At 58.9% G+C, this 15188-nt stretch overlaps 1 protein-coding gene across 1 annotated transcript; it reads right to left on the minus strand.

Moving 5' to 3' along the window:
- Positions 1-2139: 2139 nt before the first annotated feature.
- PTP4A3 (protein tyrosine phosphatase type IVA, member 3) lies at positions 2140-12508 on the minus strand. The gene is made up of 5 exons (XM_026058518.1): positions 12068-12508; positions 10172-10264; positions 6012-6142; positions 5025-5099; positions 2140-4112 (listed from the first exon to the last, which is right to left on the minus strand). The coding sequence occupies exons 1-5, from the start codon at positions 12170-12172 to the stop codon at positions 3995-3997; spliced, it is 522 nt and encodes a 173-aa protein (XP_025914303.1). The 5' UTR covers positions 12173-12508; the 3' UTR covers positions 2140-3994.
- Positions 12509-15188: the final 2680 nt, after the last annotated feature.

Raw genomic sequence — 15188 nt, forward strand, 5'->3', positions numbered from 1 at the left:
GGGCTGACACATTCCAAAGTTGGCACCTTGGAGGTAGGAGCCCAAGTCCATATCAAAAAAATCCAAGTACTCAACAGCCCAGTCTGGAAAAAAAGAGGACAAGCTCTTCAGCTGAGGGACACTTTCAGCGGTGTGTCGGAGGATGGACTTGGAGATCCACCTGTGGGTGCCTGTGCATGAGGGTAGGCTCTTTACAGGCCTTGTTGGAGGAATGACAAAAGCTATGGAGATGTGAAACCCACGGCCTTCCCACCCCATCCTCGGAGCTGGTTCAAACCCTACGTGCAAGAAGGGCAGCTCCTGGGCTGGGTCTTTGCAGGCAGAAAGTGGCCTTGGGCTGCAGCGAGCCCCTACAAATACAGCACAACCTCACGGGACAGAAATCGCGGGGTCGCTTGTGCAACTAAGCCAGGTGGAAGGCAGACAGCAAAAGCAGTCCCACATCTCCGCCCGGCTTGAGGGACATCAGGAATGAAAACTGTATCAGCACTTTTGGGGTACGTTAGCCTCATCTGCGTCATCCCAGCACTAGCATCCTGCAGCACCATTAGCTGCCCATCTCTTTTCCATACACATCCCTACCCCACCCCACCAAATTCTCCTCTTGGAGGAATGACTGTGCAGCCTTTAAAACCCCCTGGGCAGACACTGCCGAGCCAGGCCCCAAGGCTGAGGTAGCAGAGTCCCTTCCCTTCCTAAGGTGGAGGTGTCGTGTCCACGGGGCAGAACACAAGAGGCTGTAGCAAGTCCCAGGACAGGGCAGATACAGCCATAAAAAAAAACAAAAATGAAAACAAAACCAGAAAAGCCCAGCGCCCCAAAACAACATTTAAAGCAGCAAAATGGAGCATGTTTTTTTGCAGTGATTCACAAAACCAAAGGACATCAAGATACTGCTCTGCCAGCCAGAGGTGTTCAGCAGGATTTGGCCACATGGATTTTTCCAAATCACGGGAACAAGAGGACTGCTCTTACGCTAGAGACTCACTATGTTTAAGGTGGTTGGGTCGATGTTACATGAAGCAAAGGACCACCCCAAAGCCTGTCCCCTCGTCCCCAAAAGCAAGCCCAGCATGCTGAGATGTCAATGTGCTCTCAAGCAAAGATCAGAGTCGAGCACTTTGACCACCAAGGCAGAGAGTTCCCATGGCAAAAGAAGGCTGAATTCAAGCCCCCCTGCCCCTGTCCCAACCCCTACTCAAAAGCACCGTAGCCGAAACCCTGGGAGTGATGCCCCAGGCAACCCTGCCACGTGATGCTCCCTGCCTAGGCGAGTGCAGGAGAGGGGAGTGAGGAGACATTGCTCCTTCAGGTGCCAGTGCAGAAACATTTCTACACGTGCAAAGCAATGGTTCCCACTGGCAGCAGCCTCAAGCCCTCCTCAAGTCAAGGCGCTGCCTCTTATGACCAGGGAGCACATGAGATACACGAGGTTTCCTGGCCAGGAAGAATCGGGGCTATCCCTTTTGCAATGCTGAGAGACCTCCAGCCACCACTGGGGGCGGAGCAGCACCTGGAGCACCTCTTTTAGCAGCAGGAAGGGGATCGTGATGCACCCAGTGGGATGGCTGTGCCCAGCCAGCAATGCTGTACAGGATCAGCCCGGTGTCTCACCCTTCCCAACCAACGTGGACCCTCAGATCGCTGACTTCCTTCCCACAGAAGCTGTAGTAACTAGGCCTGAATGGGACAGAAGAAACTCAAGGGAGCCAAGGGCCATCCCACCAAGACAGGGCTTGGAGCAGTCAGAGACATGCAGCCTCACAGTGCCACGGGGATGCTACAAGCCCTCATGTGATGGAGCATCTCGATGCCTCGCGCAGTGGCACGAGGGACCTTGTCCCTCGTTGGTGGCCAACCCTGCAGTGCAGTGCTGCTGGCTCCCAGAGGGGACTGCAAGGAGAAGTGGAGCTAGAAACAGCTCAGCTCCTCAGATCTAATTTGGTGGCACAAAGCTGGCCCCAAAACCTCTGCAGATACCAATGGGATCTAACTAGCCTTCCTAGCAGGTCCCAAGAAATAAATCCTTGGAAGCAAGTCTTTCCAGATGGTCCAAATTTCTGAAGGCACACAAACATTACGGAGATACCCTCTACAGGAAACTGAAGGCATCTCAAGGTGGGCGGCCTAAACCCACAAGATGCTTGAGGACTAGCTCCTAGCCTTCTGCATTGCCCCAGCGCTTGCGATCCTCTGTAGCTGAGGGGTGAATGACAGGTGAGTCCAAAGGACACCCAGAGCATCCCTTGGCTCCCAAGCATGCCCTGGTCACACCTGGAAGCCTGCTTCGACCTGGCAATCTGTCTAGTGGGTCATCTCTCCCCTTCCCTTTCCCTTGCCGGAGGCCCGCACTGCCTGTCTGCTGGGTCACCTACGCAGCTCCAGGGTGGGAGAAAGAAAGGCCAGAGGACATGTGGAAGACAAATAGTTTTTTTTTTCCTTTAATTAGCAAATTTCTTCTTACCCTCATCAGAAGACAAACCACTCCCAAAGCCCCCTAAGTGCCCACCGCTCCAGCTGCTGAAAGCATTCAAAGGCAGAAGGTTGAGAGACATTTAATGTCCCGGCTCAGGTGCTGCTCTGCATCCACCCCAGAGCACAACCCGGGGGGGCTTACGGGGTGCCAGGCGCTTACAGGGCCACACGCTGCATTACAGATGCCACAGGGGAGGGAAAAGGCAGGGGCAAATTCGGTGATGGGCTCTTGCTGGGAGCACCGAAAAACAAATCCCCGGGAGCCCCAGCCCCGCGGACAGCAAACACCGATGCTACGGTGCAGGACGTGGACATGCCCGGAGATGTGCTTTGCACCCTCACGGCACTGTCAGCCAGAAGCTGGGTTTGCTCCGACACGCTCCCTGCCCTACTCGGCCGTCCTGGGGACCGGATGGGRAACTACGATATGCACCGCTCGGTCCCAGCAAAGTCCCAGCCGGACGCAACCCCGGCGAGAAGCGACAACATTGTGCATTGAATYTGGAAGCTATAAATAAGAGCACCCCAAACTTCGGGGATACAGTGTTGACCCCACACCCCAGCATCTCCCAGCAAAGACGGGGGCCTCACAGTCCCATCCCTGTCCCCGAGCTTCCCGGTGGCCCTGGCTTCACTGCCGCAGGGTCCGGAGGGGCAACCGGGGGAGCGAGCATACCCAGACGGCTCTCCAGTCCCCACGTGGGCCATCCTCGGCTGCACGGAGGCAGCGCGGGGAGCCAGTGAAGTGGCGGGGAAAGGAATAGGAGAAAGGGAAWGATGCTGGGAGGACTCGATCTCGGWTTCGCTGCCTGTCACCCTGCRGAGACCTCTTTCCTTTCTCCCTGCCATCACCACCTTCCYCCTGTCCACCCCTCCCCAAGCCACTGCACCATCCCACGGCTCTGGCCTGCAGCCCAAATTTACGGGGAAGAGGTGGGGAGAGGGTTTTGCTGCCTTGGGATGCTCGGCCACCCGGCACTGGGCTGGGCCAGCCCTCCTGTCCCCAGTCCCTCCTCGGACGGCACAGCCCTGCCCRCAGTCCCGCGGGGCTCCTGGCCGGGGCTGGCCATGCATCGCCCCCAGTCAAGCCCYGCTACGCCCAGGGAGAGCAGCGGGSACCCATCTCTTCACGCCAGGGACGTGCTCTCAGTGCAAAGGCCTCACCTCCCAGCTCCCAGGGAGGGGAAGGGAGGGAGGAGGAGGAGGAGGAGGGAGGAAGGCGACGAAGAACCGACACGTGAATTCATTGCCTGCTAAAGCCAAGAGTCCAGGGCAGCGCTGCCTTCCCTCCTCGGGGTCGCGGCGGGTGGAGACAGCCTTTCTCGGGGGGTTCGGCTCCRGGTGCAAGGACATGTCGGTGGTGCTCCATCGAGCTCCCCCCCCTCCCCTGCCCTGCCCGAGCCCCYGGAGCGGGGCCCGCGAGCGGGGTGGTGGGTGGGGTGTGCGGGGACAGGGGGGGGGGATGCGTGCGAGTGCCCGTGTGTCTGTGTGCACGAATTTTGGCAAGAGGTCATTGAGGTTACATGATGCAGCATTTGTTCTTGTGGTTATGAGGGTCCTTAAATCGGAGTCTCTGCTTTGGTCGGTATTTTTCCAAGTACGTGAGCTGCTTGCTGTTGATGGCTCCTCGGCGCTTCCTGCAGACACAGAGAAGAAAGGTCCCAACAGTCAGCGGTGCTGCTCTTGGACAGGAGAAGACCCCTCCAAACCCATCCCTGTTCCCTAGCTCGGTGCAGAAACCCATGGGAACCACCAGCGGGAGCAACACGAGGATTTGGAGACTGCGGATGCATGTGCACAGCTGAAAAGCTCGCTCGGCCAGGCTGCTTGAGCAGCTGTGGAGCTTCACCCTGGTCTAAGCTGAGCAAAGCACATGCTGCCCCCACCAAGGCTGCCCCGCTCTCCCCACCCACGGTCCTGCTGCCTGTCCCACCGCTCCATCGCACTAACCCAGCTGAAAACTCATCCAGGAAAAAAAAGGGAGGGGGAAAAAAAAAAATTACAGGCTGGCTGCAAACAGCCTGATTCCCTGATGCAGTTCACCGCGAGGGCAGGCGAGCGCTCAAGGCAGCCCGGGGAGGAGACGGGGACACGTGAACGCAGCTGACCCCAGCAGCGGCGTCGAGTCAGATCAGTGCAAAACGCTCGCAGCGCGGCAAGGCTGCATCTTGGCCGCCTCCTTTTGCGCGGACGCATTGCCCCGAGCAGCAATCCCCGGCACCGACAACCCCGCGAGCCGGCTGGGAGAAAAAAAAACGTGCTGGCAGCAAGGCAGCTGCCCCAAGGATGCGGCAAAAACCTCACGGCTGCGATGCGTTGGGAGCTGATTAATAGCTAGCGAGGGCGGCGGTGAACGACGTCGCTCAGGCACGGCGCGGAGGGCACCGGCCGGTCCTATCCGGGCTTTCTCTTTCCTGCTCCCTGCCGGATTCAAGCCGCTCTCCTGCCCCGGGGAGGTTTCGCAGCAGCGCCCGAGGCAGCAGCACACGGGCGGTGGAGTTGTGTCTCTCCCGGCACCTAAACGCCGCTCCTCGGGGGGGACTACTTACTGTCGAATGAACTGGATGGCGTCTTCGTACTTCATGCCGCTCTCGATCAAGGCCAGCGCTACGAGGACAGGAGCGCTGAAAGGCAACGAGAGCGGCAGTCACGCACCCAGCTGCATTTGCTCCCTGCGCCGCAGCCCGGATCCAGGGCGCTGCTATCCCGTCCGTACGGGGGGATGCAGCAGGGACCGCCCCCACGCAGCGTTATAACGGAGCGTTTAGGGCAAACGCTGGCTTTTCGTTTGCAATTTCTTGTAATTCAACCGAAGAGCTGCCCCAGGGAGCAGCTTGTTCCAGCACTGAAGGTGATAAAACCCACAGGACGGAGCTGGCGCCCGTTTGCTGCTCTTCTGCTCGCGAGCACATGGATTTGGGAAGCTTTTAGCAACTATCTGTAGTGAAGTTGGATGCAAACACACATGCAAAATACAACCCTGCTCTTCCCTGCAAACCTCCCCGGTCTGCAGCAGCGAGGGGCGAAGCAGCTAAAGGCAGCAGCTTCCAGCTTTAGTGGGCGACACCTTACAAGACTTCCCAYGACGAGCTAACAGCAGAAACCAAACCGCTGCCGGGCACTGGCAGGACAGCACCATGCGCCCCGGGCCCTGCCTGCGTCCTTGCCCGCACACACACCAGAGACCCTGAGATCACCCAGCTGGGTGGATGGATCTACCTGGGGATGGATCTACCTGTCACAGCCGAGAAGACATGGGAAGGTCCCTTGCATCCCCACGACCGTGCCGCTAACCCCTGAAACTCCCCCAATAACTCTGAGAGTGATGTCCTGGGCAAAAGGGCCTGTCCAGTGTCCGTCTCGCAGTCCCACCACCTGGGTCCATCACCACCACCACAGCTTCTACAGCTTCTTCTCATTAATGTCTTTGCCTCCTGCTGCGTTGCACGCAACGCTCCTGCTAAAGGAGGGGATGGAGAGCGGCTGGCTCCGGCGCCAGCAGCACGCAGCCCCTTGGCGCCCCGGCTCTCGCTTACCGGCCCAGGCCAGCCACGCAGTGAACCGCCACGCAGCAGCCGGGGTCTTCGCAGAACTTGGTCTTCAGCAAGTTGAGCCAGTCCTCCACGATCTTGCTCGGAGGAGGCGCTCCATCGTCGAACGGCCAGTCCTACGGACGAGAGAGAAGTGAGAGAGGAGCGCGCAGCCGGTCAGACCCCTGTGGGTAGGCGCTTCGCCCGCAGCGGGGTCTCGCTTACCGAGCACCCCTTTCACTGCTGAGATGAGCCTAACCGTGCTCAGCTCCCTTGCTCGCGTGGGTAAGCGAGCAGCAAAAAGCCCCGCTGAACGCAGGGAGGGCTGCATCCCCGTCCCACGCCACTCGAAGGGGCTTGGTGAAAACCCACGGGGAGGCAAGCCGTGGCCGTTGGGTACACACGGGGTGCCCTTTCTCAAGGCGATGCAACAGCTTCGAGTAAGCGACTTGCCTCGGTGCAGATTGGCTTTAAAAGGAAAACACGGGTTCTTAAAAAAAAAAAAAAAGCCCATCTTCAAAGAGCTCGATGGGGGCCGAGCCAAACGGCGTGCTTTCCAGCAATTACACCGCTCTGACGGCTAAGCCCTCGGGCAAAGCATCCAAAGGAAGATTTGCCCGCAAAGTTTCTGATTCAGTACAGACTTTCCTGCACAACAAGCTTCGGTACAAACRCGCTGTGAGGTCTCCGGGAGGAAAACCGCGATTCAGCCCGACCTCGACGGGGCTGCCCCGACGCCTCCCCGCAAAGCCTGCAGGAGCTGCCGGCCACCCTCTCTCTCTGCCACAACCTCCCCGGCCATCAGAAAGGGTCCTTGAGCCGCACGGACTAAACACTGGGGCTTTCGCCGCTGCACCGAGCGCGACTGGCTATGCGGCACCTTGCACTGCGGTCGCCTGCTGCAACCCTGCTCCGAGACGGAGAGTTAGTCTCCGGGTGACCGGAGCCCTGACGGATGCGGCTCACGGAGGCCGGCGGCCCAGCGGGGAGGCTTGATGGAGATGCAGCACGGCGAAAACCAGCCCCRGGGCGCGCGGCGGGCAGCAAGCACGTGGCCGTAATCCTCGTGTTTAAGGACTGAGTCACTAAGCTGCTGCGCCGGAGTCATCGCTGGTACAAGGTGCTGCAAAAAGCCGCTAAGCTTTATTTTATTGCCCTTTTCTAACAGGTAACGCAATTTCAGTTGCCTTGGGCTTTGATAGGAAAACAGCACTAGGGAACGCTAATGCCTGAGTCACCCCACGCTATGGAGCCTGTGCTTGTACTGCGAGACCATCTCCTTCTCCTGCACGGGGAAAGCACGAGTTTGGCCGAGGACACAGGTCACCAGGGGCCTGGTTTACTAGGCTCACGCTGGGGATGATGCACAGTCATCCCCTAACATACAGCTTTCTCCAGCTATCGTAAAGTGCCGATTCTCCGGCAGGATTTCTGCCCGGATCTCCAACTTTAAAGAAGAGCTGCTGAAGCAGCAGACCCTGCCCACCCCAGGAGCGATGGGAATGTGACGGGATGGCACCCGTGCAAACGTCAAGGGAGCTGCTGCCCTGCAGAGCCTTGCAAGGTGTCGGCACCTTCGCTTGCTCTGGAGACGTCCCCAGCGTGCTCCTCCAAAGCGGAGAAGCAGCTCTGAGACGCCTTCAGAGAGATATTCTGCAGACGGAGAAGACGTGGCCGGAAAAAGGAGCAGATACACACGGCGTGGCACAGGACTGGACCCGGCTGGGATGCCTCTTCCAGGCAAGACTCAGTAATCACTACTTACAATCCTACCCGGCATCAAAGCAGGCTGCAATTAAGCACTTACAGCTCACACCCATTCGCACTTACTGCAATTATACTGTCTTTGCCAATTATTGGAGGCTGCAAAGGCCACACGCACGGCTCGGTTTTTGCAGATCTGCAATAGGAGACTTCCAGCTCTGCGCGTGGCCCATGCAATCCCCAACTGAGCCAGCGGCGTTAGTTTTATACGTTGCTCCAAAACTCCTACGGCACGCAGAGGTGCCGAAAGGAGAAGACGCATCCAAAGCCACACGGTCCAAACGCCAGGGGAGCGTGCCGGGCCTGGACTGCTGCACGGTTAGGTACCGCGGCTGCGGACGTCTGCGCACTGCAACTCCGCTGCTGTTACAGTGTCAGGAGGAGGTTGGAGGACCAGAGCCAGGATACATAGTCTATCTATAGATATATCGGATATGTACATATGTAGACATAGAGATGCATAGAGAGATGCATCTGCACCTATATAGATAGAGCTGTCTACAGATATATAGGATATAGATATCTCAATATAGGCTAGATCTATATAGATACCTCTATATAGGATAACCTATATAGATATCTACATCCTATATATAGATCCTGTATGTAGGACTTAGTCTCCGACCTTTTACAGACCAAACTCTGCCCTTCACCCTGTTCCTGGTGGCGGCGATGAACAGAAGAGTCCCGACGGATACGGCAGTCTGAGCGTGCCGAGTTAGCGGGCGTCTGCTCGAAAAGCGAGGGCTGTGGACGCATCTAGACACGCACGCGCACAGGCACGTGGTTCTAGATGTGCATCCTTGCTGTCCTCAGAAGAGCCAGCTCTGGGAAACACGGAGCATTTTCACCGGCTGCCTCTGGGGCTCTGCGAGCCGTGACTTCTCCCCACTGAAAAACCATTTCTAAGCGCTGCCTGAAGGTCATCGCGCAGGATCGTCTGGGCTGGCTGGAAAATGCAGTTCGACCAGAACAAGCTTTACGGCTTCAGCCTCCCCAAACCAGCAAGTTCCCTGAGAGATCTCTGCACCACCAGGATCTCGAAAGACTTCCTAAATAAGAGACAAAGCTCACTTGGCAGCTGGGGAGAGGAACAGCGAGGTTGGAGCCCACCAGAAGAAACATCTCAGTTCAGCAAAGGACCCCGGGATCTGCATTTCCGCAGCGCTCAGGCTCCGGGGCTCTCTCTGCTCTTCCAGGCAGACGCAACCCGATGAAAGCTCCCCGCTTTTATCCGACGATTACTCATCGTCTCCCACACGGGGCTGGGAAGCGGGCCTCACATCACCTGGCACAGCCTGCACGAGGGCTGAGCAAATTCCCGAGCGTGGCAATCACGCCTGACATCATCTCCCATCACTTATCATTAAAGATACAGCCCAGGCATTTAAAAGCATCCTTGTCTTTTTTTTTTTTTTTCCGCTCGTTCCTYGCTCCCTTTGATTTCCCAAAGCTGCACACCGCCAACTGCTGAAAGTGCAAAAAAAAGAAAAAAAAAAGTAGCAYAGTTTTTATACCCCCTGGATAAGATAACGCATAGGAATGACTCGCCTCCTCCACGTGGGATCAGGCGCTCTAACACCCTGGATGCTTTAAAGCCGGAGCGATAGGCAGAGCTGGCAGCGCCTGCCAACTCGGCTGCATGAGTCACAGTTTCGAGTGCGTGGGCAGCTCCTTCTTTATTTTAAAGTCCCAGCTGAATTGCAGCCCCACACCGGGAATTCGCAGCGGGGAGCGACCCACCTCTCGCCGAGCGCTCCTGGGCAGGACCGGCCTCGGGGAGCGTTCGCGGCAAAATCCGCCGGTGTTTGGATATAAAAGCAATCTCGTGCCCGCGCAGAGCTCCCGGGCTCGGAGGGCACAATTTGCTCTCTGTCTAGTAGCAGCAGACCGAAATCTCACTGTGCTGATCTTGGATTTCAGGCCCTAGAGCTGTAATCGAAGCAACCGCTCTCAAAATAGCTCTTCCCTGGCCGGAGCAGAGCAGGCTGCTGAGCTCGACAGCGGGAAGCACACAGTTATCGAAGGGCAGAGCGGCTTGCCGGCTATTTTTACATATATTTGACACTCTGGAGGTGACCCTGACCTGCCAGCCTGGACACCTTCCTCCCTGCGCTTCTCTGAGCTGGAAAAAACTCCCTTTTGGGGTACAGAGGATGCTCACCCGAAGCAAAACGCGTCTGCTTATGAAGGGCGCCGAGCAGCGGGCAACGCTTGACCGGCGCCTGGCGTCATCACCAGTGAGCAAAGCGCTTTTCACCTTCAAACGCGTCTCGGAGGGCGAATTGCTGCAGCCCCGGGGAAGGGCAAAGCCCCCCCCGCGCCCCCCAACGCCAAAACCGTTTGCCCCGGGCCGTAGGAAAAGCCGAGCGAGTTTGCCCCGCGCCCCGCCGCCCACCTACCATGACGGTGATGCCGTCCTTCTCCAGGGGCGTCTTGTCGTAGGTCACCTCGCACACCCGCACGACYGTGGTGGCCCCGTACTTCTTCAGGTCCTGGGGAGGGAGGAGAGGAGGGGGGGKTGTTTTTAATCCGCCAAGGTATTCYGAAAAAACCCCAGACCGTTTCCAGGGAAAAGAGTGACTCAAGGGTTCGCTTCGCTCGGGCGCTACTTCTGCCCTCCGTCGCAGCGGGGGCCACCGAAGCCCGATGCCGAGACCGGGCTACCGCTAAAGCRCTTAAGCGCAATATATTTCTCAAATGACCGCCAGCTTGCAACGATTTATCAGCCCCGGTAAAATTAATCCTCGCCATCCCTGCGAGTCGAGGGAAGTCGTTCCGGGAAGAGGGAAAAAAAKCCGGTTTGCCGGTTCCCGCGTAGGGGCCGCGTCTCCCGGGCCGCTGCAATAGGTCACCCAGGAACAGGAGAGGAAAAACCCCTGGGGAACCGGCGGCAATCCAGCAGCGGTGATGGGGCAGGAGCTTTTCAACGCTTTTTGACCAGATATAAACCCGGCCACGTCCCTTTTAGCAACGTGTGCGGGATCTGAGTGCTGCTTCTCTCCGGACACGCAGCTGCTGAGGTCAGAGCCTCGGAGAGCAAATTTTGAAGCTTAGCAGAACCCGAGTTATTACAGTAACTATCAGAAGGGGCTGTATAACCTTTTCCAAAGCTGGAAGAGCCTCGTTTTGCAATTTCTTCTTTTCCAGCGTGCACTTCCCGACCGGCCCCCATCTCCCCGAGCTGAAAGGGCAGCGGGCGCACGCCGGTGCCGGCGAGGTGACGACGGACGGACGCGCGGCCGTTGCAGCCGGACGCCCGCAACGCCCTGCGCCGCTCCGTGGGAATGCCGAAGCTCCGCTCTAAAGTGACACCCAAAATAAAGGAGCTAGGGCTCCTCTCCCCGACACGGGCACCAAAAAAAAGGAGCGATGCTCATGCACGGAGCTGTTTAAACCGCTGCCGAAACGCAGGACAACTGCTTTGGACTTCCGTGGCCACCGCTCGACGTAGCCAAGCCGAAGGCAGTCGGCATCGTGCAAATTCCTCGGGGCTCCTTCTTCACCGACTTAGGTGTCTTGCTGCCACATCCCACAAGTAATTGCTTGAACGCTGCAGGCAGGCAGGGACTTGGTCCTTTTCCAGCGCGGCTTATCACCTGGAGCGTGGATCGGCCCTGGATTASGTGCCGGCGTATCGGCCGCGCGGCGCATTGCACGAGATCATCTCCGCGGCTTCTCGCGGAGGGCCGGCATGATCCCTTCCCCTCGCGCGCTTGCCGGACCGCGGCAAATCTCTTTGCACTCCGGGGCTTCATGGAAAGTTAGGACTAGCTAGGCTGGAGGAGAGGTTCATTTTCTCCCCACTGGAGCTGGCGTGTTCCCAGTCGCCTCCTGCCCGGTGTGCGCGGGCACGGAGCAGATGAGTCCCGTCTCCGTTGCAACGCCGAACGCACGCAGGCGGCTGCAGCCGGCACAGCGTTTTCCGGGCCGGGTTGCGAGGAAGGGGATGGCCGTCTCCGGAGAGCGGGTGCAGGAGGGTCTGCAGGGCTTCGGAGATGCAAAGTCCTTACCGAGAGGCAGGGAGAGCGGCTGCAGGAGACGCGACGCCGACGGGGAAGCCCCGCTCCTCCTCCGCGTTCCCAAAACGCCCTGCCCCGAAACGGCCCAGGGCCACCACGGTCCRGCAGGAGGACGCAACCTGCTTGAGGAGAGGCTCCGCCGCCTCCGTGGAGCCGGATCTAGCCCCGCTCCCGGCCACCAAGGGTGCCAGGGCAGACCCCCGATTGAGCCCCGCGACGGCAAAAGCGTGGCTTTTAGCCCCGAAACCGGGATCCCTTCCGACCTCCCCTCCTTACCTCCAAGAAGGTGCTGAGCGTGGCRTTGGTGGGGTTGTGGGTGATCAGGAACCGCATGTTCTTGTAGCAGACCTCCACCGGCGCGGGACGGTTCATCCGGGCCATGGCAGGATCCGAGGAGGACGGTGATACAGAGTAGTGGTGGGGGGGGGCAAAACAAAACAAAAAAAAACAACAAAAAAAACAACAAAAAAAAGAAAAAGCGTGCGTGGAGGGGGAAAAAAAAAAAAGCTCGGCGCTTAAAAAAAAATTAAAAAAAAAATTCGGGAACTCAATATACAAACGTTGTGCAAATATTCCCAGCTCTCGGGAGCGCGTGGGATTCCTCGCCGCACCGCGCCCCCCCCCTCCCCGGCAGACCCTGTGGTAAAAGCCAAACAATAATAATAATAATAATAATAATGACAATAATAATAATAATAATAATAATAATAAAAATTAAAAAAAAAATCCCTTTGCTGTAGTGTCGGCTCCCTCGGCGCGCACAGGCGGGCGCCGCCGTCCTCGCCAGGCGCCGGTGCCGCCCGCTCCCTACGAAGGCCTCCGCATGGGGATGCTGCCGGCGCGACGGTCCCCCCCCTCCGTCACGTTACCCCATCGGGATATGTGGAGTACTTGGGAGCGGCGACGGGAGCCCGGAGCCTACGGGGCCGCGGCGGCCGGCACAAGTCCCCGGGTCGGGCGAGCCATGCGCGGGAGCCTTGAATGGTTAAATCCGAGGGCCGGGCGCCGCTTCACGGGGCGCGATGCCGGGCGTCGCGGTGCTCCGAGGCGCTTCCCGGCGCCTCCATCGATCCCGGGGCCCGTCGGAGAGCGGCTGCAAGGGGAGGAAAAGAGAGAGAGAGCCGTGAGCTCGCCCCCGGCGCCGGGCTCGAAATAACCCCGGGGATGTCGCGGCGGGGAAGGGGGGGGGGAGCGACAAGAGGGGATGAAACCGCCCCGGTGCCACCGCCGCCGGCTCGCGCCGGGATGCTCCGAAGCCGGGATGAGCTTCAGGATAAGAGTCGGCCGAGGCGGACGCGCCRGCGAGAGCCCCGAATCCGGCGTCGCTCCCAGCCGGGCACGCGCTCCCCCTAATCCCCGCGCGGCCGCCCGCGTTTTGGCGCGACTCGGCCACGTTTCCGCAGCGGCGCCAAGAAGAGAGGAAAGCCGAGCTCCCGCTGCCGGGAGAGCACATCCCGGGAGCCCGGGTGGCAGCGTGCCACCGGATTTCGGGGCTGAGCCGGGGGCGCATCCGGCTCCCCCCCCCTTGCGCACCGGCCCTGCGGCTCCGTTATATTTCCGTCCCCGTCCCTCTCGGAGACGCGCGGCCCTTATCCTGCATCCTTCCCGTCCCGTCCAGGGGAGGAAGCGCGGGTTTGCAGCACGGATCTGCCCTCTCTTTGCAGGTGTTTGGGATCAAAACGGGTCGCGTCCGGCAAACGCCTCCCTAATGCTCTTAGGTCAACTGAGCTGTTTGCAAAGGAGCTTTTCCCTGTGGAAAGGGGGGGAGAGCGGAGCAAGGCGTCCCTTCCCCTCCGAGGATGGAAGCCGCAAGGAGAAATGCAGCAGGTTTGCCCCGGATCGCGCTCCTTCCTCGCGGGATATTTTAACCCTTCCCCCCGCAGCAGCCTCCCAAAAAGCCGCAGGAGCAGCCGGCACGGTCGGCAGCGCCCGCTAACCCAGCACCGCGAGCCGTTCCCGCCGCTTAATTATCTCACCAGAGCGAAAAAAGGGGGGAAAAAATAAAAAAAAATGTAAAGGAGCATCAATTCCTACCGGGGTTACGCTGGCAAAGAGCCGACGGACGGCGCGGGAAGGGGCCCGGGCAGCGAGGGCGCCCGGCGTCCCTCTCCGACCCTGCGGAGCGGCCGGGCGTTATCGGCCGGACTCTTGTTTTGAAGCTCGTACCTTGCCCGGGTCACCGGCTGCTTAGCGCCGGGCGGCCAGATCCTCAAAATAGAACATAAGCACATAAGTAAACCGACACGGGCGAGCAAATGCTCCGCTCGGTTTTCTTCCCGCTTGCAGCCGATGCCCGAAACGTGGGAGGGCGGCGGTGTGGAGCCGAAACGTGGGCGGTGCCTGTTTTCAGGAAAACGGGGCCGGGAGGATGGTGGGAGCCGGGCTGGGACGCGTGCCGAGCACCGACTGCCTCACTCAAACACCTTGCAGAGGCGAGGGAAGGACATGCAAGATGCGGACCGAGGTCTTCCCACCAGACCACCTGGTCTGCGCTTCTTGCATGAACAGCAAAAACCGTTTACGCCTTCGGACTTCGACCCGCTGCGCCCACTGCAGGGACAACCCTTGTTTTGGAGGAGATGGTTCAAAAGGATGAAGGACACCACCATCCCCTTCTTGAGTTGGCCATCGCCCAGGAGGGGTCAAGCCAAGCAAGGGGCAACCAGCGCCAGGCCAGCCGAGGGACAGTCTTCTCCATCACCGCCAACGGTGGTGGCCGTCCCTTGYGTCACGGTCTCGCCGATGTCCAAGGATGGGAAACCCCTACGTTCCTGGCCCGAAGAGCAGAGTGTCCCGTTACTCGCGCGGCAGACACCTGCTCGCTCTATTTAAAGCCTCRCGTCCGCCGAACGGCGCGGGGTCGGGTTGACGGGCGAGCTGCAAACGCGACAGCAGCCAAGGGGAAAAAACAGGTTCCCGCCGGCCGTTTGCACCGGCTTTCCCTCTCCCGGAAAAGGGAAAACATATGGGGCCCCTTTTTCTGCTGTCGCCCCGGGGGGATTAAAAAAAATAAAGCAACGAAAAGAAAAAAAAAAGGAAGAAAAAGGCCAGGGAGCAGGCAACGCGGCACGAGAAGCGCGGCTGCTTTCCCACCGCAACTTGCCCCCCTTGGCTGTTGAAATCGCGAGCCTTCCTCCCGCTAGCACCCGAATTATTTAGCATTTGCATCCCCACGCGGCGATGGGACGAAGCCAGCTCCGCGGTTCGCCAAGCAGCTCTTTGGATGAACGTCCTTCGGTTAGGGCGCGTTTGTTCCCTCTCCTTTTTTTTTTTCTTTWTTTYAAAAAAAGCRAGATTAAGAAGCAGAAGAATCCGCCCTGCAAGGATGCTCTGCAAGCCCAGCTCGAAAACGTCGCGGCGCTCGCGATGTGCCGCCGCGTTAAGAGCCGGAGGGGAG

This window comes from Apteryx rowi, unplaced genomic scaffold (genome assembly GCF_003343035.1).
Source record: "Apteryx rowi isolate R43461 unplaced genomic scaffold, aptRow1 scaffold_148, whole genome shotgun sequence".
Lineage (NCBI taxonomy): Eukaryota > Metazoa > Chordata > Aves > Apterygiformes > Apterygidae > Apteryx > Apteryx rowi.